This window comes from Herpailurus yagouaroundi, unplaced genomic scaffold (assembly GCF_014898765.1).
Source record: "Herpailurus yagouaroundi ecotype Mexico unplaced genomic scaffold, PumYag 221, whole genome shotgun sequence".
NCBI classification, from domain to species: Eukaryota; Metazoa; Chordata; class Mammalia; order Carnivora; family Felidae; genus Herpailurus; species Herpailurus yagouaroundi.
Window position 1 is genome coordinate 16,353,627 of NW_024412452.1, and position 25,825 is coordinate 16,379,451.

The 25,825-nt window shown below is 41.9% G+C and overlaps 1 protein-coding gene and 1 long non-coding RNA gene across 4 annotated transcripts in view; one reads left to right on the forward strand and one right to left on the reverse strand.

Moving 5' to 3' along the window:
• Nucleotides 1-25,825, reverse strand: part of LOC121019091 (uncharacterized) — a 93,137-nt gene that overhangs the window by 65,510 nt on the left and 1,802 nt on the right. For all 3 annotated transcript variants that reach the window (XR_005785447.1, XR_005785445.1, XR_005785446.1), the window contains exons 2-3: nt 10,405-10,485; nt 9,230-9,279 (exon numbers count right to left, since the gene is read on the reverse strand). This is a non-coding gene — a long non-coding RNA (uncharacterized LOC121019091). The remainder of the gene's footprint in view (nt 1-9,229; nt 9,280-10,404; nt 10,486-25,825) is intronic.
• LOC121019090 (V-type proton ATPase subunit F-like) lies at nt 12,240-12,740 on the forward strand. The gene has a single exon (XM_040458245.1). The coding sequence runs from the start codon at nt 12,289-12,291 to the stop codon at nt 12,697-12,699; it is 411 nt and encodes a 136-aa protein (XP_040314179.1). The 5' UTR covers nt 12,240-12,288; the 3' UTR covers nt 12,700-12,740.

Sequence of the window (25,825 nt, forward strand, 5' to 3'; positions counted from 1 at the left end):
GAAGGAAGGAAGGAAGGAAGGAAGGAAGGAAGGAAGGAAGGAAGGAAAAGTGGGAGGGAGGGAAGGAAGTGAGGGAGGGAAAGTGGGAGGGAGGGAAGGAAGGGGAGTGGAGCAAGAAAGGGAGGGGAAGGAAGGGAGGGGATGGAAGGGAGGGAAGGAGAATGCTCTATTTCAGATCTGACGTTTCCAGTGCTTTTTCCATATGCTAAAAAAAGCAGTCTCATCTGGCCATCCTCTAACCCGGAATCCATCTTTGCACCTTCACACTCCCATTCACTTCTCATTAAGTAAACAGCGAGATGCTCATGCTATTGTTAGTCTCTCTGACACAGAATTTACTATTCTGTTGAAGAATTCTTCCTGGCAATAGGAGGAAATGGTGGTTGTCTGTGTAATGTACTTAGTGCAGAGGGGGCTAGTAAATTCTAAGGAGAAAAGAGAAGTTTTGCTTTCTTAATCACTTTAAAACCATTAAAAACTTTTTTTTCCAGGCAATTATAATCCTAATGAGAAAATATTCGTCCAGTAAATGAATTGTATCTAATCTAGTGGATTTGAGGCAAAGGAGAACACAAAATGAAACACCGTCTCAGCATCTCAGTGTCTGGGTCTAAACATTCCTTTCGATGAAGTCCTACTGACTAAATTACTGTTGCCTTTATAATATCATGATAGTTTTCACCTTTCATTTCTTGAAAGATATGGCTTATTGTGCTATAACACATACTCCACAACAAGTAGGATTCAGCAGTACCATAATTTTTACCAGATGTAATCCGCTTCACTATTTATATATAAGACTTTCACTAAAATTCTCTTTCTAGGGAAATATCCAAAATTAGTAATATAATTTTTAATAGAACCACAACCCATTACATACTCTGAGTGATTTGTAAAATCTCCATAGAAAAATCCCAGGTGACTGAAATAAGATGTAAAAACTAGCACGGTAAGTTATTTGTCATTGTTTGCTCTGGAGTTCCTTCATTTAAGGGGCTTATTATGGCGCACAAGATGAGGTGGTTCTCTCGGCAAGTTTTCTTTTAAAAAGATCATAAAATCTCACTGTGAATATTTAACTGAAGAGGAATAACACAGTGTCAGATACTTACACAGCATAATGGTATAAGACTCTGCATTTTGACATCTGTCCAGACAGATGTTTAAAACTTAAGTTCTTCAAGATTTTTTTTTTAAGTTATATAGAAAAAGATCTGGGAATCATTTTTGAGACCAAACCTACTTTGTTACAATTTTGCTGTCAACAATTTAATTAATTGAAATAGAGACAGAAAAGCCAGTGATTTATATAGGCTTTCTAAGAAAAATTTGGTCAAAATGAAAAAAAAAATCTACAATTAACTTTTCTTACTGACATACCATCATCAATCTCCTTGATATTTACATGGTTTACATGTATATATAAAACAGTTTCTTATTTTGATTTTTTTCCTTGATTCAATCATGGCAAGTAACTTGATCTTAAAAAAAGAATCCTTAACCTTTAAAGCAACCACAGCCATGTTTTGTGATGAACTGTTTAAAGAGTAACCCTGAATTATCCTCCTCATATGCCATCATGCCGCTGCTAAATATGAACGTGATATATTTCTTTTTAATTAAAAGTACTCGCATAGTGGTGTGATTTTTAATAACTTCAATGTCTTCAGATTTCTACATTTTAGATTCATGTTGAAACTTGTACACCACCACATGCTGATTGCAAAATTCATTACCACGTAAATCATGTTTTAGTGATAGTCCTTTAAACAAAGTTGGTTTGATTGCAAAGTGCTCACTGGTTGGCTTATTTATTATGAAGGTTTGTCAGGCGGAGCAGTTAAGTTAATCAGTACCCAATAAAAGATTTAAGCCTATAGATATGTCACCCGATTTATTACTAACAAAGGTTTGGGGCTTCTTAATAAACACTCATGAAAACATGTTGTGATGATTACTTCAGAAACCTTATTTCCATACTGTGTACAAAATTTAAAGGAGATCCCCTAGTTCTGTTGAAAATAAAGAAGAGCATACATTATTTTCCAGAGTTTTATTATCGGACTATATGTCCATAGAAGGTACTTAACTTGATTTGCTTTAGAATCAATATGCAGTTTGCTATTTCTCTTCTCCTACATGGCTTAGTGTGCTCTCACTTAAAATAGGGTAAGTCTTTCACTTGAGCCCATGTCTCTTATAGGTATGTAAGTAATACCAGTAACTTTCAACAAGGTGATGTGGACTTACTCTTGGGAGGTTTTGATGTTACAATCTTCTTGTTGGGTATTTTATGGAAGAAAATCATGATGCCAAACATAATTAGCACCAAATTCAAACTGATGGGCCAAAGCTTCTTTTACTCCACTATATCATTTTAGAAAATTAACAAAAAGTGTGAAACATGATGTCTTTATTAGTGGAATTTATGTACAAGCTGTGAGACTTTGAAAAAGCTCTGTGTCTCAGTTTCCTCATCTTTAATATGGGGCTATGGGAGGCGGCGGGGGAGGGGAGGAAGGAGTGAAGTTGATCATATCTAAATTCCTTGAAAATACTCAAAATTGTATGATCTTATGAGTACATTAACAGTCCTCATTTAACTCAGTGGAGTATATACATTTTTAACTCCAAAGCTAATGCAATGCCATGCAAATGGTGTATTTTCAACAATGGTAACCAGAAGTGATTAGTTGGTACTTACAGACCATATTTCCACAGACAAAGTGAAAGGAAGCCTCATGGCTCTTGTCTGGAAAATTCGGTTCAATCTAATTTATGATAGTGCCAGACAATCAAGATTTAAGAACAGAATTAATATACTCAATCATTTTTGCCTGAAGTCTTCAGTTGATTGCTCAAATTTCCACTTCCTTTTGCTAGGATCTCTAAATATTCTCTCCATATTTGTCTCTAGAAGGCTTTGGGAGTGAAGTTTGGGATTTATTTTAGTCTACTTATTTTTAACTCAAAAGAGTCAACAAAAGAGATATATAAAATATTTTCACCAAAAACAATATCTTTTGCTAAGGTAAAAATAAGTAGAAATATAATTACCAGGAAACCATGATATTTGGCTCTCTTTAAATGAATCACATTTAAGTGGGAAACTCATTGCCACCAACTCTGGTACTTAAGCACAGAACTATGTCTTCCTAATGTACTTTCCATTTGTGCCCGAAGTTCAGTATGTCAGGATGACAGGACTATCTTGTGTCAGTGTTTTGCTTGATGTCAATATAAAATGGGGAGGGGGAAATCCCACCTGGAGTAAAGTTTGAGTTTTGTCTGATGCAATAATTTTTATCACAAAAACATCATAGCCCTTCCAAATCTGTTTATAGCATGACCCTAAAAAGTGCACAGTGTCTGGTGGACTTGAAGGAGTAGCTTCAGAGGACAAAGACCCTAATTTCTTCCAAATGCATCCTTCTCTGAATTCAACAGTAAGAAGAAGGGGTGGGGTTGTGAATACATGTTAATGTGTTTTAACTGCTAAAAGTGCTTTAACTCAAAAAGATGTTAAAGGATATAAAGGCCCAAAATATTCAGCTGTGCATATTTCCATGATACCTTAATAAATTGTAAGGTAAGCATATTCAACTAAATGCTGAGCCAGTAGGCTCAGAATTTTGCAGGCTTTCCCAGGACATCAAAATGTGCCCAAAAGAAGCTAAACATATTTTTGGAAACTGTTATTAGAATTACCTTGTTGCATATAATAGAAAATCCCAAAATAACAATGACAAACAGGAAGGGAAGGGAAGAAAGGGAAGGAAAGGAAGGAAGGGAAGGAAGGGAAGGGAAGGGAAGGGAAGGGAAGGGAAGGGAAGGGAAGGGAAGGGAAGGGAAGGGAAGGGAGGAAGGAAGGAAGGAAGGAAGGAGGGAAGGGAAGGGAAAGAAAAAAGGAGGGAGAGAGGACAGAGGGAGGGAGGGAAGGAGGGAAGGAAGGAAGGTAGGAAGGAAGGAAGGAAGGAAGGAAGTATGGAAGGAAGGAATAGAAAGGAGGAAGGAAGCAAAGAGAGAAGGAAAAGGAGAGAGGGGGAGAAGGGAGGAGAGGGGAAGGGAGGGGGGGAGAGAGGCGGGGAGCGGAGAGGAGAGGAGAGGAGAGGAGAGGAGAAGAGAGGAAAGGAAGGGAGAGAGGGCATGAGGAAGTTTATGTCCTTCTCATGTAAAAATAAAGACAGGCAGCCCAGTCACTGGTAAAGTGACTCCAAGTTGTCATCAGTCTCCTATCTTTCTGCCGTACAATCCTTGAGGTGGTTTCCATTCTAAAGGTCAACTCATGATTCAAGACAGCTGTTGGAACTTGAGCTATTACTTCTCAGTTGCTGCGCTAACAAAGTAGGCATAACAGAAGGATAAAGGGTTTCCTCCAAGCTGGGCCAACTCCTTTTAAGCAGCTTTCCCAGAATTCCACAGAGCACCTCTGCTCTTTGGCCGGAGCTCAGTCACATGACAACACTTAGCTGCAAGAGAGGCTGGGAACTATCTTTAACTCTGGGTTGTAAGAGACCTGACTAAATTTTAAGTTCTCTTCAGGTAGAGGAAAATAGATATTGGAATAGACAAGAAGCAGCCTCTTAACAACCAGGGGTGAAATATTTTTCAAGGACTATTCCAAGAACACATTTTTTCCCTCAAAATGGGGAAGAGGCTTGCCATTGAAAGCTACCCCTGATGCCAAACTGTGAAATACGGGTAGCAATGGGTACAATGCTAAAAGCTTTAGAGGCTGGACTTCACTGGGGTCTGCTACAAACCAATTTCCAGCTAGAATAATAAGTATGCACATCTGTTCCCAATTCTTTCAGCTCACTGGAGACATTACAGGGGTGAACACTGGGGTGTGGCAGTGCCAGAGATTTCATTGGCATCTATGTTAACAATCACGGGAAACAGCACAGAACAACAGGACTCGGGGCTTTGACATCACACAGACTTGGGTGGAATGGGAAGTCTGCCTTGCTCCTTAACCCCTCTGATCCTGTGTGGGTTTTTTTTTTTTTTTTTTTTTTTGCTTCCAAAATAAGGGAATAGATTTGCCTCGTATGGTCACTTACAATGTTAAAGTGGGAATTCCATAAAACACATCTACTGAGTACATGTCTCAACTTTTCCCTGTCTTTTCTCCTGTGCTCCCTTTCTGTTTCTAGCCCAGGTTTTTAATTCTCCCTTACCACAAATTAGGGCTTGCTACTGTATCTATTTAATGATATTACACAAACTCCTCATTTATGAAAAGTACCTGTGGTAAGAGTCATTGTTATGAGAAGGGGAGCATAATCATTAAGATCTTGGAGTCCAGCATCAAACTTGAAATCCCAGCACCAACATTTGGTCAAAAGTCCGTCACTTCACTAGGGTTCAGTTTTCTCACCTGTAAATTGGGAAAAGTAATTCCTCTCTCACAAGTAGTGCGTGCCAAGCACTGAGGTCAAAGTCTGGCACATGGTACACAATGAATGAATGTTGGTGACTGTTACACCGTTGGGAGAGTGGGAAGAAGTCACAGTCATTGGGAGCTTCCTCTCTGCCAGGAACTATACTTTATACTGAAGTTTTCTATCGCTTTTATTCCTTCCACTGATCCTACAAGTTATGAACCTTTCTTTGCAGAGGAGGAAACCGGCACTTGGAATCACAAAAGCCCTTGCCCAAGAGAGAGAACAAATCAATGACAGCGGCATTATTTGCTCCCAGGTCTGTGTTTCCGAAGGTCATGTTCTTTCTACTCATGCACCAGAAAAGAAGCTGGCATACCAATTTCTAATTCAACCTCTTGATACACTGAGACTCGGCTGAGCAAAATTTAGGACTCAGGCTACAATGACTACTTCCAGTACTCTCTGAACTGCCCTCAAGAGAATGTTTTCAACTTTTGACATAAGTTAAGACATAAGTTAAGTCTCCTTCTGAATATGGGGGTTTATCATCCAATTTATTTTTAATGTCAAAAAGGTTTAGTCGCAATGGAATTTTAGAAAACCTACTGCTAGTAGTTTTTTAAATTTTAACTTAAATGTTATTTTTACCGTGCCCCAACCTAAAATGTCCTTTATATGACTGTCATTCAAATGTTATACATGGTTCTGAAACAGTTAAGTAAGATGAACATTATTTTTTTAATGAAACCTCTCATGTAAGAAATATGTGTATTTATGGATCTTCTGGTAATTCTCTACATTAATTCCTTGACCTCAAACTGACCAGGGAAGGTCAACAACTTCTGTAATGTCCCTGAGTGGTACATTTTCATCTCTAACTTCACTGAAAAGTATATAAAAGCTCAGGAGTCAGAAAGCACCCAAATAGCTATACAGCTGAGTGACCCCAAAATGCAAGTTAATCCCTCCAAGGTCAATTGTAATTTATGTTCAATTAACTGGCTCAAGAAACCTGTTTTAGACAGAAGCCAGAAATTAGGAAACCCATTGCTTAACTTTCTAGCGGGGAGCATTTCTGCAAAGGCCACCATCAGGGACCCAAAATAAAAGGCTCTCAGCAGGCTTTTCCCCTAACCGAGTGCATTTCAGTCTCCTCCATGCTCCTCAACTGACCACACAGACTCTCTCCAGGGATGTGCTGGAACCCAGGAGGATTTGGATAGAAAGTCTATTGTTCCTTACTGGATACTGTGCAAGTGAACAGGAATGCCAAGATCAGCCTCCACTCCACCATGGGAGGTACCATGTTAAGCCTCCTTTAGGACACATGGGAAAGACACAGGAGGAAGTGGGAAGGGCTCCCGGGGGCCACAGCTGAGAAATTTGAACATCAAAAGAAATAACGCAGTAATGAAGCAAAACCCATTAAATAAAATACAAGTCCATAAGTCCATACTGATAGAAATAAGTAAATGAATAAAGATAGGAGGGAGGAGAAAAAGTTCTTCCTTCTAATAGAATGCCAACTAATATATTAAATGATGGAGTTAGAAGGTCATCAATGGATCTGAAAACCAGTGAATAAAGGTATAAGGAACAGGATATTACACAAGAATCTCAAACTATCTCCCACTTGGCGAACCACACCTTAATCAAAGGAACAAAGTTCCATCACCAATGTTGGCACAGACATCACATGCCTATTGATACCATGGACAGAGGACACCTCATCTCTTCTGTGGTGCTCCTGCCAAAAATGCATAACCTGAATCCAGTCATAAGGAAACATCAGACAAACCTCAACTGAGGGGCATTCCACAAAATACCTATTCTGTACTCTTCAAAAATGTCAAGATCAGGAAAGACCAACGAACTATTTGTTCTAGACTTAAGGAAACTAAAGAGAGATGCCAAGTAAGATGTAACGTATGATCCTGGATTAGATGCTAGGCCAGAAAAAAAAATTATAAAAAGGATGTTATTGTGGCAACTGATGAAATTTTAATATGGACTGTGGATTAGATAACAGTATTGCATCTATGTTACATTTCCTGATTTTAGTAATTATTCTGTTATGTAAGACATCAGTTATGTAAGAAAGTGTCCTTGTTCTTAGAACATACAAACTGAAGTATTCAGTAGCAAAGGGGGACAGTGTCATCAGCTCATTCTCAAATAGTTCAGGAAAAAAATTATATGAAGTATTTGAAAGAGAAAGAAAATGATAAAGCAAAAGTCAAAATGTATACAATAAGTGATATTTCGTTAAAGAATTAAGGGTTACAGGAGATCCTTATGCTATTCTTGAAAGTCTTCTGTATGCTTCAAATTATGTCAAAACGAAAAATTATTTTTAAAAACATTTAAAAATTAAAAACGACAGCAAAACTAAGGCCTTGTTAGTTAAAGATACATCCTGAAGCATTTAAAATGCTTAATTTACAATATTCCAGAAAAAGGAGAGGGAGAATGTGAGAAATGGGGTGGGGGGATTTTTTTTTAAATAGCAAAATGTGGATAATTCTTGTTCTTGAAGTTGGGTGATGGACACATAGGGATCTGTTGTATCAGTTTTTGACTTTTGCATATGTTTGAAAATTTTCCATAATAAAGAGGTTTTACAATTTTAAACCCCCTCGAACGCCCATCCTGCAACTGCACCATTGACAACGATAATTCAATGCTCGTCCCCCCCCCACACACACACACATTCCAGCTTGCCCATTCTCCTGACAGTGATGGTAAAAAATCTGGGTGGTTTGCACTACTCCCAGATTATAATCTCTGTTCAAAAACAGTACTTTATGGGAATTATTTGACATTTAATAGACATTCAACTATGTCCCAACACAGGAAGTGACAACTACAAGCTGGGGTTCTCTTAATGTACTTTACTAATTAATACAGAGTGATGGAGGTTTATGTTCATTATTTTTCTATTCAGAAAAAATGTTCTACAGCACAGCTGGAATCAGAAACCCTAGGCATTTGAAGCTTTCAGAAAGGCAGCCCATAGGGGAAGGAGCCTTTCTTACCATACTTTGAGATGATCCATTCCCATATATCACATGTAACTTGACCTTAAGTTCTAGAAGATTTCATTCTAAGGTAACATTTATATTGTCTTTAAGAAATTAAATCTTGGGGAAATTGGTAGGAAAAAAGTCATTGCCAAACGGAAGATAGAGAAAAAAAAAAGTTGACATCAAACTTCAATAGACACTCCCTGAAACTCTGTGAAACGAGGAATCTGGCTGGCTTCGAACCTTAATCAAACAAAAGATCCTTCTGTTTACTATGATTTTCTTCCCTCAAGGCATCCCAGGAGCAACTTCATTTAGAATGGGAGAAAACAACATAAAAGGGCCATTAAGTTAAACCATTTAGTGGCAAGTGCAGTAATAAGATTTAAACACATTGTATACCATGTTTTAAAAAGCACCACAAAGACGTTCGTTATTTAATTTTATTCTCACAAACACCTGTAAGGCAGGCTTGAAACACTGCATTCATCCCTATTTTACAAGTGAATAAACTGATGCTTACCGTGACTGACTTCACCAAAGGCACATAATAAGTAAATGACAATGCTAGTTTCCCAACTCCCTATCCCCAGTGTTATTCCCAAGAGCAATGACAGGAAAATTCACGAGAGATAAACATTTAATGAACATTCCCCTGCCATTCAGTACATTACCTGTCATTGTTTCTAAAGCAGACTTTGCAAGTCAGGATAGACTGGTCTAAGTCAACAGCTACTGATAGGTTCACAAAACAAAGTCAAATCTGTTTTTATCTTCTGCAACATTTCTGGTAGAATCTGATATCAACATATTACTCACAGAAACATACAGCTTGATGCCATGGAGAGTCTCTTGTCAACTTCATGTGCCTAGGAGGATTTTAGAAAATCATTTTTAATTAAAAGTGCCAAACACTAGAATCAATCTGAGATATTCTAAATACTAAAGAGAATTAACCAGATAGGATGACTGGCCTAAATTCCACAGGGATGAAGGAAGCGAAACCATTGACTTAACCTTTGTGTTCAGACGCAGGTTTAATTCCTACTGCACATAATGAAAATGCTGCCTGCAGACTCCATTCCCAAACTTCCCAAAAAAGGCAGCACTGTCATTTGACAAATACTTAATTTAAATCACTCCAAAAGAGTTCATGCAGGTATAGATGCACTTTGAGGTGCAGGAGGTTCAGAAACAGCCAGGAGCAGAGATGTGGGATGACGTCACCTCCTGTGGTTAGCACCGCAAAAATCTTTGGTAAATTTGATAAATAAATAAAATGGAGGTAAATGTAGGATTTTCTTAGCAGACATCTCCTGCGTTTGTTTTTATATTAAAAGAAAAAAGAAAAAAAAACTGGGCGCTTGGGTGATTCAGTCAGTTAAGTGTTCAACTTGGGCTCAGGTCATGAACTCACAGTAAGTGAGTTCAAACCCTGCCTCGGGCTCTGTGCTGACAGCTCAGAGCCTGGAGCCTGCTTCAGATCCTGTGTCTCCCTCTCTCTCTGCCCCTCCCCTGCTCTCCCTCTCTGTCTCTCTCTCAAAAATGAACATTAAAAAATAAAAAAAACAAACTGATGTGCCTACTATATCTTAGATAGTTGAGAGATCCAAACTAAATCTCCCTGTATTAGTCTGCTAGGGTTGCCATAACAAAATAGCATAGACTGGGTGGAGGTGGGACTGGGGGTAAACAACAGAAATGTATTCTCCCACAGTTCCGGGGGCTTAAAGTTCAAAATCGAGCAATTGGTGGGTCTGATTTGTTCTGAGTCCTCTCTCCTTAGCCTGTAGAAGGCTGCCTTCTTCCTAGGTCTTCCCCCAAGGTCCTTCCTCTCTGATGTATCTTCTGTGTCCAAATTTCCTCCTCTTTTAAGGATATCAGTCATATTGGATCAGGGTCCACCACCCATTTAACCTTAATTACCTCTTTAAAGGCCCTATCTCCAAACACAGTCACGTTCTGAGGTACAGGGGTAAAGGGCTTCAACTTACGGATATGGGAGGACACGACTCAGTCCGCAATACTCCTATTGCCTGAAGCCTCAGCCTATTCGTGCAAGGTCTTGGCCCAAGCTGCAACCAACAAGATGAGATTTGAGTGCCTTCCCCAACCCAAGCCGAGTTCCAGATTTTCACCAAACCCATGTCATTTGAGTTCCCCTCGTGCCCTATTTCTATTCCATACTGTACGTTTAGAGGCAATGGCTTGGTCTGGTTATAGAGCAAAATGTAGAGAAAACACCTCTCACCCATTTGGGAGCTATCTATCTAATTGCATTTGGTTCAAAAAGAAAAGGCGATACTTCAGATATTTACTTGAGTCTGCTTATGGGAGCTCAGGGCCCAATTTGCCCCGTTACCAGCTAGACCACCCTATACTTCCCTCTTTCTTTGTTTCCAGAACTAACAACAAGTGCAAATGCTACCAGGTGTAAAAGTATATAATTTAGCCCATGACAAAGGCCAACTATTCCCATGGCACGCTTGGCACAGAACACGTGGATAGAGCCCGCAACTGGACATCCCGGAGCCCATGCTGGGATAGGACCTTTAGCTCTCTGCTTCTTATCTCGGGACACTGGTTACCGACTGCAGTCTACAGTCAGTTACTCTTCTGGATGAAGATGTACTATGAATACACATCTGTATCTCAGAGGTGCCTCAAGACGTCGTAGAATGTTGTAACTCAGCCATCTGTCAATTATGTAAAAGTAAAGAACCCGAGACATTGGGCATCACTGACATCAAAATCTTCCACCAACAGGTGATGCTATTTCTGGCAGCCTTGCCACTGAGTTTCACTGTTTTGTTGACCCTGGAATGAGGCCTCTGATACTGCATACTTGGGGCTGCAAGAAGTCCTCCCCACGCATCTCCCTCTGAGTGAATTCACACGCACTGTCCTGGAAACACAACTCAGAATGCTTAGGCACTGCCGAAGAAAATCACACAGCCACGTGCAAAATGCTGCCCCTTGCTCTCTGGTTCCATCTGAGTCCTCGATGCTGGGCTCTGGTCACAGTCCTCTTTTCCGCTTTCCACTGTGGTGTTAACATTTAATCCTCCCCTCGAGCCCTTTCTTTCACCCCTACCCTTAGAGTGACCAAAGGTCAGGTTTGCCCAGGACTGAGGGGGTTCCTGGGCAGGATGTGGAACTTTCAGTGCAGAACCCTCATTACTCTCCTACCTCTTCATTCCTCATCTAATGACATCACTATTCATATCTCAAAAAAAAAAAATTAAAAAATTAAAAAAAAATAAGGCTCTCAGGTATAAACTGCCTCTAATTTTTCCTCCACCATCCCTTACCTGGACATACATCTGTACCCACCAGTTGTCTTCAATCTTGGAAGCCAGGGTATCCCATGGCTGATTCACAGCCCAATTCCCCAGCTTTAAGATGGATCTCCCTGTATTTAACACCTCTTTCTTGCAATGTCAACATTTCTTCACCTTCCCCCTCACTATACAAATGTGTACAAGTCTTTCCCATCTATAAAATCACATATCGCCCCCCCCATGATGTTCCCCTTTATTGACAGCCCTACTCCTTACCCTTCCTTCACCACTAACTTCCTGTTTTCTTTTTCTTCTTTTTTTTTTTTTAATTTTTAATGTTTATTTATTTTTGAGAGAGACCGAGACAGAGCATGACTTGGGGAGGGGCAGAGAGAGAGGGAGACACAGAATCTGAAACAGGCTCCAGGCTCTTGAGCTGTCAGCACAGAGCCCGATGCGGGGCTCGAACCCACGGATCGTGGGATCATGACCTGAGCAGAAGCCGGTCAGGTCTTCTGCTTTTTAAAAAAGCACACAAGGGGGGGGGGGGGAGGGGGACTTCAGGCCGTCTCTACTGAGCTCTACCTGTCTGCGAGAATGGCGGGTAGGGGGAAGCTAATTGCGGTGATCGGAGACGAGGACACAGTTACTGGCTTCCTCCTGGGAGGCATAGGGGAGCTTAACAAGAACCGCCACCCTAATTTCCTGGTGGTGGAGAAGGATACAACCATCAATGAGATCGAAGACACTTTCCGGCAGTTTCTAAACCGGGATGACATCGGCATTATCCTCATCAACCAGTACATCGCAGAGATGGTGCGGCACGCGCTCGACGCCCACCAGCACTCCATCCCAGCCGTCCTGGAGATCCCATCCAAGGAGCACCCCTATGATGCCGCCAAGGACTCCATCCTGCGCCGGGCCCGGGGCATGTTCACAGACGAAGACCCTCCCTACAGCCAGGCAGCTCCTCCCCAGGCTTGCCCTCAGTCCTTCTGTGAGTTTTGAGCCTCTGATTTCCAATTCCCGTGCCCCTTCCCACTCCATTAAGAGGCTAGGTGAGGTGCTTCCAGGTTGCTGGGGCTCTGCCATTAAAGTCAAGGCTCGTTAGGGGGAAAAAAAAAATGAGCCACCCAGGCTCCCCTAACTTCCTGTTTTCAATTGAGGTATAATTGACACACAATATTAAGTTAGTTTCAGGTGTACAACATAATGATTCAATATTTGTATGCATTGTGAAATAATCACCACAATAAGTCCAGTTAACATTCATCACCACATACAATCACATACTTTTTTTTCTTGCGATGAGAACTTCTAAGATTTACTCTCTTAACAACTTTCAAACACACAACAGTATTGACTAATCCACACCATGCTGTACATTAAGTCCCCATGACTTATTTATTGTAAAACTGGAAGTTTGTTCCTCAGAACTCTCTTCATCCATTTTGCCAATCCCTAACCCCCCGCCTCTGGCAATCAGTAATCAGTTTTCTGTATCTATGAGCTTGGCTTTTGGTTTTGTTTCTACTTTCAGATTCCACATACAAGTGAGATCATAAGGTATTTGTCTTTCTGTGTCTGACTTATTTCACTTAGCGTAATGCCCTTAAGGTCCACCCATATTGTGTAAAATAGTGGAATTACATTCTTTTTCATGGCTGAGTAGTATTCCACTATATACATCTTCATTATCCATTCATCTGTCATTGGACACTTAGGTTGCTTCCAGGTCTTAGCTATTATAAATAATGTTGCAGTGAACATGGGGGTGCAGATATTTTTTTGAGTTAGTGTTTTTTGTTTTCTGCAGATAAATATCCAGAAGTAAAATTGCTGGGTCATATGGTAGTTCTATTTTTAGCCTTTTGAGGAACCTCCGCACTGTTTTCCCTAGTGGCCGCACCAATTTACTTTCCCATAGACAGAGCACAAGGGTTCCCTTCTTTCCACCCTCTCACTAACACTGGTTATTTCTTGTCTCGGCTGGCCATACTAATAGGCGTGAGATGATATCTCATTGCAACCATAAACTTTTTGAATGAGATCCTGAGTGACCTCATGGACTCCAGCAGTTCCTCCCAAATTTTTATCTCTGGACCTCTACTAAAATACAGATTTTAGTATTGTATTTTATTTATTTATTTGTATTGATTTATTTGTATGTATTTATTTGTATTGATCCTCTTAATGAGCATCTCTATCTTGATAACCCATTAAGTATCTTAAACTCAAAAAACCTAAAGCAAAGTTTTCATCTTTCTAATATGTCTCTTCTTCTAAAGTTACTGTCCCAGCAAATGGAACCACAATGCACCTAGTTTTCCAGACCACAAATCATCATGTCATTGTTTTCATCTTCTCTTTATGCCTCACCCCCCTAGCCTCCTGTCTCCTGAGTACCTTTTCTTACTCTCTCCTCTTGGTCCCACCTGTCCTTACAAGTCTCTTGGCTGGTTTCTTAACTCCCTAGTCTAGACCCACATGCTTCAAACTGTCATTCATAAGGTTGACATCTGCAAGGTCATGGACCAAGCTATTCCTACTATGTGGGAGTAGAGAAAATCTTGGAGTTAGCCCTCTGAACACTGAAGCGGCCCCAAGAATGTCTCCTTGGAGCTGGTGAACAATTTCTAATACGTTCATGAAAATGGCTGGATCAGTGTCCCCACTGGTTTTGGGGCTGATTGAAATAACAGTATAAATTAACTGAAGGTGGTCAAGGAGGCTGCCTGTGCTTCTTTGTAGGAAAACCATTAGCTGATGGGCAGCACTGCACTTGTATGGAGACCTAACTGTGTCCTTATTTCTGCAGCATTAGCCCCATAATCTTTAGTACCCCGCATCTGGAGGTTAATGGTTGCTAACAAGTCAGGCTGTTACAGATGCCACTGGTCATTTTATGTTAACTGATATGATTTTCTTTCTTTTTTTTAAATGTTTATTCCTTTGTGAGAGAGAGAGAGAGAGAGAGAGAGAGAGAGAGAGAGAGAGCATGAGTGGGAGAGGAGCACAGAATGAGAGTGACAGAGGATCTGAAGTGGGCTCTGTGCTCAACAGCAGTGAGCCTGATGCAGGGCTCGAATTCATGAACTGTGAGATCATGATCTGAGCTGAAACGACTGAGCCACCCAGGCGCCCCTTTATGATTTTCAACTCATGCCTACAATGTCCTCCTCCTGCTCCTTTACTCCAGCCACACTAGCGATCTTGCCATTTTTAAGTAAGCCATTTTCTCTTCCAACTCAGTGCCCTTTTCAACATTCTCAAACAAATAAACTCAGAAATTAACAATAATGCTTTTCATTTGGAAAAATAAAGTAAGAAGAATGCCTGGAGCATAACACCTGCTTAGAAAGCTGTGTTGCTCCTGGAACTGTTTGCCTTCAAAGCTATTCCTGGCAGGATGGGAACCTTGATCTTGTGTTTCCCAGGTTCTTTGTCAGCTAGTTTCTTGCTGGCTTTCACCAAAAGGAGGTACGGCTGACAGATTAGAGAGTGAAAGAAAACACTCCAGAATTATTTTTCCCTTTCCTATCTCCTCCATAGCTCCCAATCAACTAGGCATGCCTGCCTGGTCATATCTTCTACCAGGTGACTCTGACATGTGGAGGCTGGCAACTCACCTGTTCCCTCTGTCCCTTTAGTTAATGTGGGACAGCAGCTTCTTGTGAGTGCTCCGCTTTTGGTCCCTCCCTGCCACCTGGTTGCCTTCACAGCCTCTTCTGTCTATTGTATTACCAATTCCCAGCATTAAAATCTTTCCCTTGTATGCACTCAGAATGGCTTCTGCTTTCTTGGCCGAACTCAGATATAAAAACATGTCCTGATCTCTACTTCTTCTTACCCAGCCTGTCACAAAGGCTCTGGGGGGCTCCCTTTCTCCAGGTTGTTGGTTTAACTTTTGTGTTCCCACAGCACCTGTGCATACTCCTAGGGGTGGGGATTATGGTTTTCTTATCAGTTCCACCCCTCAATGAGCTTCTGAGGGCACAGACAATGTCCTGTTAATTCCAGTGCCCCCACTGTTCTGCTCACTGCTCAGGGTACATTGGGTGCTCAAGATTTTCTCACACACACACACACACACACACACACACACACACACACACACAACTTTTTTCATTCTTAAAAAAGAGTCTATGCTAGAAATATATGAAAATGTAAGGCAAGATCCTGACCAGAATAACACAGAATTTAAATGAAAACTAGTATATCTGTGGATTTACTTTTTTCACTAAAGAGGAAGGCTCTAGTAGTTGGGCTTTATTTACTCTTTGGAGTCTTTCAGGCTATGGGATCACAGTCCAATCATTGGGGGACAAGTCACTTTTTATTTCTGTGAAGCAACTTAAATCAATAAATATATTAATTCTTCTCAGCAAATTCTTTGGAACAATAAGGAACTGTCATTTTACTTCTGGTGGCCAGACAAGGAAAAATCAAAGGAAAACATCTCAGAATGCTAAGAGGCCCTTAGAACTTTGATGACAGAGGAACACCCCTGATGAGTCAGGGCTCCTCTGGAAAAAGTCTGGAGCTTTTTGAGAGAGGGACTTTATTATTATGTTCAATAGAATGTAAACCAGTTCCTTACCACATGCTACAATGTAAAGTGATTTACAAAGCAGAAATATATTAATATCATTTAGAGATTAGGAAAAAGATCCATTGAAGATAAATTACATCATGTTCTAGTGACAGAGTCAGGATTACCAAATAGCGTGCCAGGAAGTCTGGTCACTGACTTAGCACCACCTCCTGCCACCACGAAGTCTTTCCATGAGAAGACCCTTTTCAACTTGAGTACAGGTAGTGAACAATAGTATATCTCTATCTGGACTGTATCATTATGGACAAATTGAATTAAACATACCATAAAATCCATAACCATTATTACACTTTAACATAAAGTCACTGTGGCATCCCTTAATATGGCAATATTTTTACTTCAAGGAAACAAGAAAAGAGGCTTCTAATCATCCCCTTAAGATGGCGGAGGGATGTGCAAAAAGAATTCATCCTTGATCAGAATAGCATATTTCATATTATAAAAGGTGCCTAGAGGCATCTGGGTGGCTCAGTCAGCTAAGCGTCCGACTCTTGATTTCAGTTCAGGTCATGATCTCACGTTTGTAAGATAAAGCCCCAAGTCCCACTGCACACTGGGTATGGAGCCTGCTTAAGATTCTCTCTCTCCCTCTCCCTTTGCCCCATGCCTTCTTGCTTGCTCTCTCTCTCTCTCTCTCTCTCTCTCTCAAAAAAAAAAAAAAAATGTGCCTAGAGTTGACTTCCTGCTCTGGTGTGAATCATGGTGGTGGCTGTCTTGGCAAGATGTGGCCCATGTGTTGTATGAAATACCACAGGTACCAGTTGCAACAAAGTCACCATTGTCTTTCTGTAATGAACTCATTTTAAACAGCTAAGTGTCCTAAAGCGAATCCAAGTGTGCCTGGTGTCCAGAAGGTCAATTACTGCATGGTGTTAGACAATGGGACCACATTACTACTAACCAGGTTGCTTTGAGTTTTTGTTTTTAATAATGTTGCTCTATTAGAATAAAGAAACAGTACAACAGACATTGAGTCAGACATTGTGACACAATGACAGATCTAAATTGCCAGTATACATAAATTCCACAAAACAACACTGACCCTGAATCAAGCTGAACATTTTATATACAATTTCCAGTCAACTCCAGGCTTGCTTTGGAGGAATTTTCTTGGAACAAATAGATAGGACTTAAATATTCCTTTCTATGCTGAAACTCCATTCCTTGTAATGACTGTTATAGCCAATTCCCACTTTTTTGTGGTAAAGGGAATGGATATTGAATCAGCTCATACTCTTAATTTTTTGCAGATAACTTCCAGAAAATTTATCTTACTTCCAACAAGCTTCTACAGGCATTTCCTTGGATTTTCACATTTATACCTCAGTATTACTCTTCAAAGATGTTTCCTTTTAACGTGAAAATTGTATTAATTTCTAAATTCTTCATGTGACAACAAAACAGGCATTTTCCAAAAACAAAAAAGCAGAAGTGATACCATCTTGATGGGGAAAAATAAATTAAAATAGTACATTGTTACATATATAAACATGTCTATTAAACTAAAGTGTCATATAGGTTGCTGAAATTTACAAAACAATTCATCACTTCCTCTTAGCTCTTACTTTTCCCTTAATGAACACTGTTTCATTTAGGAGAAATCTTCTTATTTAAAAATGACAAACATGAGTTGAAATGTAGAAATAATGTTTGAATTTAATGTATTTGAAAAGATTTTTCAAGTATTCCCTTTATTTTAATCTAAGGGTGAATAAGTATATTTCTCTGTTGCAAAATCAGAGAAACCAAGCACTTAACATTCCTGGGCATTAATTCTTATTGTCTAGGTACCAAAAGTTGATTTAAAATACTAAAATTATGTTTAAGTTTTTAAACTTTCCATATGGAATTCTAAAGGGGGCATATATATATTTTTCCCTATCAGACATATTTAGAGGAATCAAGCTGAATGATTTTAAAAATTAACTTTTAAAAACTTGATAGTTACAGATGTTTTAATCTTTGGAAGTCATTACATGTTCATTTTCTTTTCGGCATTAATTATACATAATGACCTCCACCGATCATATACTCTGGAATAAAACTATATTTGTTTACATTTCTCAATGCTTTTGAAAATAAAATAAGTTTTCATCACGATCAATAAGGACAGACTTTTTAATTATTAAAATCTTGGTATTTTTGAAGACTCCTCTTTGGCTATTCTAACCAGAAAGTTCTATGGTGAATAAGACTGTTACATAAATTCTCCGAATAATAGCTTAATTACTTATAAACTCTGGAAACAATTAGTTTATCATCCTTTGAAGTGCGTAGGGCAACTTGCCAGGCTGAGAGCAAAAGGCTTGTCACTTTTTCATGTAATGAGCTTAGTTTCTTTTTGTTATTTTAGATTATTTGGAAAAGGAAACTCAGTGGAATACACTTTAATGTTCAAAAGATTAAAAGTTGAATCATTCACTTCATAAATGGCCTCTGCAATAACACTTAATAAAGTACAGAAAGAAATATTGAAGCCTTGGAAGATTATAATTTATGTGCTTATGGAAATCATTGAAACAGATATTCTGGTTCAAAGATAAAGTTGTGCTTGAACGACACCAATGTTGTAAAAGATTGACGAGGACTGTCCTCCTCCCCAGCCTCATAATATCATCCCTCATACCAACCACCAAATTACACAAACAGCCTCTTCTCTTCCATCCCGCGATCACTCTCTGCTTTCTTTCTTCACCCCTCCCCCACCACACGCGCCGGTCTTGCTGCCGGTGGGTCTCTATCTTCCCCCCCCTAGTCCCGACCAGCACACCTTTCTCGCTCACCCCGCCTGGCCACCCCTCCCGTTTCCTCTGAGCTCCTCTCCCTTTTTCATCTGCAGTTCCCGGTCAGGTGTTTTGTTGTTTTGTTTTGTTTTGTTTTGTTCCTGGCCAAACATAGATCAAAGGAAGTTCTGAATATAAGTGGTTATTGTGACACTGAAACACTATATTCTGAATATTAAGAAAAAAAGAGTATCAGAAGAGGATGCCGACATCACGTTGGCAAGCTCGGGGTCTGCCTGACGTCGCAGAGCACAGGTGGCAGGGGAGACGCTCTCGGAGGCCGCCTCGTTAAAGGCCAGCCGGTGACTGTCTTTGCAGCCATTGCGTCGGACAGAGCCAACACCTGAGGCCGCCCGCTCCCTTCCGACCTTGGCGGTCAAGGAGCAAGGTCATCTGTAATTCCTTCACGGGCCCATAGGATTGTTTATCCGGCTCCAGGAAGAGAAACTGAGGGCCAAGAAAGGCGGACAGGTCCCAAGAGCCTGGAGGCTCCCCTTGGGATCTATCCAGCTGGTGAGGACCCATACCAGATCCGGGACAGCAAACTTTTGCACCGTTTTGCATATTTCGAAATGATATTAACATGCTTCCTATGCCACCCCCCTCCTGTAAATCATAATTACAAACTCACCCTTCCCTTTTTCGGTAGGAATCTGTTTAGCAGTCCCAGCAAGTCAACCTACTTTGGGGATGTATTTTGCATTTTTCATTGCCCCTCATCCCTCCCCAGACCTATATGTCAAGGAATAGGGAGTTGAGACATGACACATTAATGTTTTTATCAGGGGACGCTCTCTGCTCCCACAGAAAGGGAGGGAGATCAGCAGGAGAGCGCGGCGGAGTAGAGGGAAGGAATCACTCCGCAGCTCCTGTGCAAATTCATATTCCGCGTATGTTCCTCTCTTACCTGAAATAAATCCTGCAGGCCTACCCACACAAACCCAGCAGCACTTATTTATTTGCATGTCATGCTTATAATATGGTAGAAAGCAAGACGGATCTTCAAGGAGGAGAGGAGATGAGGCTCACCTTTCAGACTCGCTCTCTTAAATAAAAAAGAATTGTCCAGCTGGGCGCCTAAGAATTCATCTTGAGTTTGTGGTCATTATCTCTATTATATAGCCCCGGCAATAAATAAATCGGGTAGTTACTACCCAACAATAAAACTGTAGTGTATGGGACACCTTACTATTACTTTCTTAATAATCTGCCGTTTCTTTCACTTTAAATCTTCCCAGTCTTGTCTCCGCACTTGTCTACAAGGATCTATCTTCACCCCTTGAGGTACCAGACCGCTCGGTTCATTTTTATATTTTGTGAACACAATAAGTTTTCCTGTCTAGACTTTCTGTTTTTCCTCCTATTTCTAGGCAGCCTAATCTGCTTCAAGACAAAGGGTCGGCCCGGATCAAATGCCTTCCCTACCCCCTCTATTTTAACAGCCTTGTGCGTCCACGTTAATAAAAATCGCCCCCCTTGCGGCAGCCACCCATGGGGTCTCTAGGAGGAAGGGAGGAGCGCACACTCTGGTGACAGGGTCCGGAGAAGATGGTCTGTGCCCCCGCCCTGGGCACGCCCCTGGGTGCGCACAGAGTCCCAGGGCCCAGTTGGAGAGACTGCCTGGGCTTGTTCTACCTCTCACAGCCCTCACCCTAATTCCTGCTGGTGTGTGTGCCCACTTAGGGATTGCGGGGGTGGGGGTCCCAGCCCTCGGACTTCTCCCGGCTCGCCCTCCACCCAGGCACCGCGCGCTACACGCGGACGCGAGAGCCAGCAGCCTAGACCCGCCTGAGAAGTCGGTCCTCGCTCAGCTGCTGGCTCCTCTGCGTCTGCGGACGTTACGACCCCACCGAGGGGGACCGGCCCAGGGAGCAGACGTCGGGGTGGCGAAGTGAGGGGCGCTCCTTTCGGGGTCCCAGACGCGCGGGCTAGCGGGAGAGTCTGCGCGCACGCCCACCCGACCTCTGCTCTCGCACCTGGGACTGGCCTCCGCCGTGCGTCAGTTGGGGACCCCGCTCCCACCCAAGCCCCCGACCCCCAGCCGGGCGGGAGGAGCTATCTGTCCGGGGCCCGAGCCTTGCAGACCCCCAGGGGCCCTCAGCCCCGCTGGGAGAATGAACCCAGCCTGCGTCCGGCCGGCGCCTGCCCAAAGCACCTCCACGCTTGCTTTCACGCCCGCGCGAAAAGTGACGCGTCCAGGCAAAGCGGTCAGCAAATGACCTTCTTAGCCGCCGAGGGGGAGAAATCGGGGGGAGGGGGGGAGGGGCAGTGGGGAGGGTTCGGGGGAGAAAGGGGCAAAGGGGCAGTGGTAAGCCGGGGAAAGAAAACAAACAGACCTGCGTCGCTTCCCCTTTTGTCTTTAGACTGCCTGTCTCAAGAAATCAACTTAACCACAGCAAGCCCCCACCAGGCTTGTTTTTGTTTGTTCGACTTAGATCACAGATAGAACTCCGGACCAAATCTGAGTGTGTGTGAGAGCGAGGCCAGGCTACTGGCGGCGAAGGGACGATGAACTTCTCACCTTTCTTTACTCACTCACAACACGTCCTTTACAAAACCCACGCCGCGGAGTGTGTGTAGTTCGCTGTTAATTGCGTTTTGCTGGGACGGTCTTTTACCACTCGAAAACAAGCGGCTGGGAAATATTCACGTTTGGGACAGAAAGCTTTTTTTATTTATATCGTTGACATTTAAAAGAGCAGAATTAATTTGTCCTGTCTACATTAGCATTGAGAGAAAGTTTCAGAAATCCACCCGGGGGAAAGGGGTGGGGAGAGAAAAACAACCACCACCAAAAAAAAAAAAAAAAAAAAAAAAAAAAAAAAAGGCGAAGAAAAGAAAGGAAAAAGAAAAGCTAAGGCTTGGTTTTTCTTATTTCAGATCTGTAATCCATCACTGAAATAGGAGGCAGCAAAATTGTAAAGATTCGATAGATTAAAATGCAAATGAAAGGTAGAAAAAGAAACATTAACATGGCGATCAAAGATTTAATAACCGTAAATCAGGTTTTTTTTTTTTCTGTTGCAGCTGCAGTTTGTGTGTGTGTTTATGTTTTAATCATGTTCGTTCCATAAATAAATAATTTCTGAAACGAGACTAATTTTTCATTATTTTAACCGTGGGCTATAACACTAAATATTAAAAATAGAAAACGTACAGGATGCCAGATCCCCAACCAAATAAGAGAAAGACTTGTGTTGATTGGTTAAAATCAAGGAATTTCATTTGTGTGTTCTGAAAAGGGGTATTATGCTAAAAAATTCTATCTCAACTGACAAAGCCCAAAGTTTTATTTTCCCTTTAATATTTTATGTTAACAACAAGATACCATTTATATTAAATATATGTGCCGCTGCATATCCACTTCACTCTGAGCACTTTCAAAGAAGGAAAGTGCCAGAATATTTAAATAATACAAAACATATATTATTTCAAAGTGATTTGACAGAATTCCTGGAAAATAATACTTTTTAGAAGAACTTGCCTTCTAGAGAAAAATTAAGTGATAGTTTCACACAGTTGAAAATACTCTTAGCTTTATCATTAAGGTTCTCTTTCCAAGTGGGAATATTTCAGCCTTTTCTTGCTGTTATCATTCGATTTAAGTTTTTAGGTCAAGGTGTCAAATTATAGGAACACTATTTTATTCAGCTATTCATTTTCTCATATGGTGAAGGCTTTTCATTCAGACCTTTTTATTTACAACGTTGATTTATACTGTTGATTTAAAAATTATTTGTAGAACTTTTAAAATAAACACATGGATTTAGGCTTTTCTTTCCTTCCTTCTTTCCTTTTTCTTTCTTTCTTTTCTTGGTAGTTATTAACATAAGGAGAATTCATCTGCAAAAGATTGGGAACTTTTCTTTTTGGTAATACCGCCTTGCAACATTTAAAATAAGCTCTTCCTTTAATTTTATCTTTGAAGAAGTTACTCACCCTAATTTATCAAAGAGATGAACCAGAAGTATCTCCATTTCTCCTCTTTCCACAAATTAAAATGGTAGCCAAACCTGGGATACTTGTTTCCTTTCTAAAATCTTTAAGTTAAAGGTGAACTAAGTTGGTGTCCACTCCCTCCATCCCAGCCACACATCACGTTTTCACTGTGACAGCCCAATACTGCATTTAGTTTAAAATTACACTTGGACCTTTCCTCCTTTGTATTTTTTCCACTTACTTCTGTGCAACAAGATGACTTGATTTTCATGGGATTACATGAACTCCACTCAATGTTACTGGGACACTTCTGCTCAACTAAATACTTCCCTTAATAGACAAATGAACTTCTTTTTATTTGCTGGAGTTTGTAGACGGTTTTAGATACAGAATGTGCAACTGATTTAGTTATTGTTGTTGTGAGAATCGAACAGGCACAAAAGTCATTTATCTACACCGAGGAGATATGACTCTGTAAAAGAGAGAAGCAAGGGCAGAATCATGGGGAATTATCTCAGTTTATAGCTCTTATTAATTAAACCGGATGTGGTTTTATTCTGATCTTTTAGTACCGACCTTGTTAAATGCTCCCAGATACCTCTTTACCCACGCATCCCCCAATTTTTTATGCATTAGATGAGTTGGGTCCCTTGCTGTTGGGCGCTGCTTTTTCTACATTATATCACTAAGCAGTTGCAGTGTAAAATCGCGTGAAGCTACAGATGATCGCACCCCTCCCAGAAAGAAAAAAAAGAAAGAAAGAAAGAAAGAAAGGAAAGGAAAGGAAAGGAAGAAAAAGAAAGGAAGAAACGCTTTTCCCATTCAGTTTTAGCATCTTGTTTCGTTGAAATGCAAGACAGGTACTTGATTTAGCATTTAAGCAAAAGGTTACACAAACCGCGTTTTAAAAAGTGTTGGGATGTCCGACAGGGTCAGCCCCAGATCAGATCATTTTTTGAATGCAGACCTAAAGATAATGAGTACTTGTTGTATTAAAGGGGACAAACAGTACTTTGGCTTCCTCTGACCCCAGAATGCACGGCTCGGTTTCATTGATCATCCTCCTTTATGAGATAATGCAATTACAAACATCAATAAGGGGCTGCAAGGGGAATCATTATGCGCTGACAGTGATAAATGACGGTGCAGAAATAGCATGCTTTTTCCCCCCTAACAATCCAGGAGCCCAGGGGCTCCGGGGGCTGAACACAGTCGCCAAGGAAACAGATGACATCCCAAACGGCACCAAAGGAAAAAAAATGAACAGTCTTTCTTTGCCTTTCACTCTTTTCCGTCTTCCAAAGAGTTAGTTTTGGCTCCAGCAGCAGCTGCCACACAGGCTTTTCGTTATTTCAGACATTAAAGCCTGGAGCGGGCGGTGGGAGTCTCCTTCTCTCCCATCCCCACCCCCATTAGATAACACACAAAGCTCGCTGTTCACAGTTTAGGACTACCTGAAAATGCACCTCTTGGAAATCAGATTGGGGTCGGGTTAGCAGTGCGGCAACGTGGGTTTACATAGCCACTGCATTGTGTTTTCCCCGCTTTCACGACTGTCCAGTGGAAACTGAGTCTCCACAACAAGCTGGCGCCTCGTGGGCCGGCCAGCAAGGACGGGGCGCGTGGCTCGCCTCCATCTCCCTGCGGTGCCAGACGCTGCTCAAAGCAAAGGTGGCGGGGGCGCGGTGGGGGTCGATGGGGAGCCGGCGTCTGCTAGGGGTGTTTGCAGCTTTGAGCTTTGCAGGGTTTCATTGAATTGGAATTATCAATGGACGCAGGGATCTCCCCTAGATCGAGGAATCTGGTTGTTCAAAGCCCCAGGGTACCCTCAGCAAGTGACTTCAAGAGGGCCTCACTGAGCGTTCCCCACCCACCCATGTCCAAGTTGGTGGGTGAAGGAAGCGGGCGCGGAAGAGATGAGGAGTGCAGTTTGGGGACCTGAGGGCTGCGGGGAGTAGTGGTGGGATGGGGGTGACAGCCTCGGGACCTTCCGTGAAGAAGGGGAGCTCGCCACTTTGGGGCAAGGGAGAAGAAAGGGAGCGCAGAGGTGTGAGGGGGCCCAAGATGAAAAGAATAAGGAAGGGGTGGAGGAAAGCTTGCGAGCGCAATCCCACCCTTCGAGAAGGTCGCCAACCCGAAGAAAGCAGACACAGGGTTCCTGACCCCTGCCGGGCACGCCCAAGCGCGGAGTGAGGAACCCCTGCGCAGCTTGCCTTGCTTGCCACTCGAGGCCCCCGCCCCGACCGACGAGCCGCCAGCGCTGCTGCGTGAACAGGTGACTTTATTCACTGCTTCCCGAATCGGCGAGGTCCCGGGACTCGTTTTCCGCCTGGAGATTAAGATCATTGCTCGCGTAATGAACTTAATGCTTTAGGGTAGAGGTGAGTGTGTCTGCGAGTGGGCAGGGGTAGAAATTACCGACTCGATCGATCGGAGACTGGCTTAAAACTAAATCCCTTTTCTCCAGGGCTTCACCGCCTGGCTTTCCCCCACAGTGGGCTGAGAGCGCCTGGCTGGCAGGGGGCAGCGCGCGGAGGGGCCACTTCGGGGCGCGGCCCTCGAGAACCAAGACCCTAAACGTCCTTCATCTCCCCGCCAAGACCCCGGGGTACTCGTTTTTAGGGCAAAAACTCTTAGAACCTCAAATGTTGGCGAACTGATTGCTCAATATGTTGTTTGTTTTTCCTTTCAGCTCCGCCTTGGGAGAGAATGTTACAGACGCGTTGGCGGGCAGATTGAGCCAAAAAGTGACACACACACACACACACACACACACACACACACACACACACACACA

Excerpts from the sequence above, each read along its gene's own strand:
- LOC121019090 (XM_040458245.1), top strand. The coding sequence starts at position 12,289 with ATGGCGGGTAGGGGGAAGCTAATTGCGGTGATCGGAGACGAGGACACA.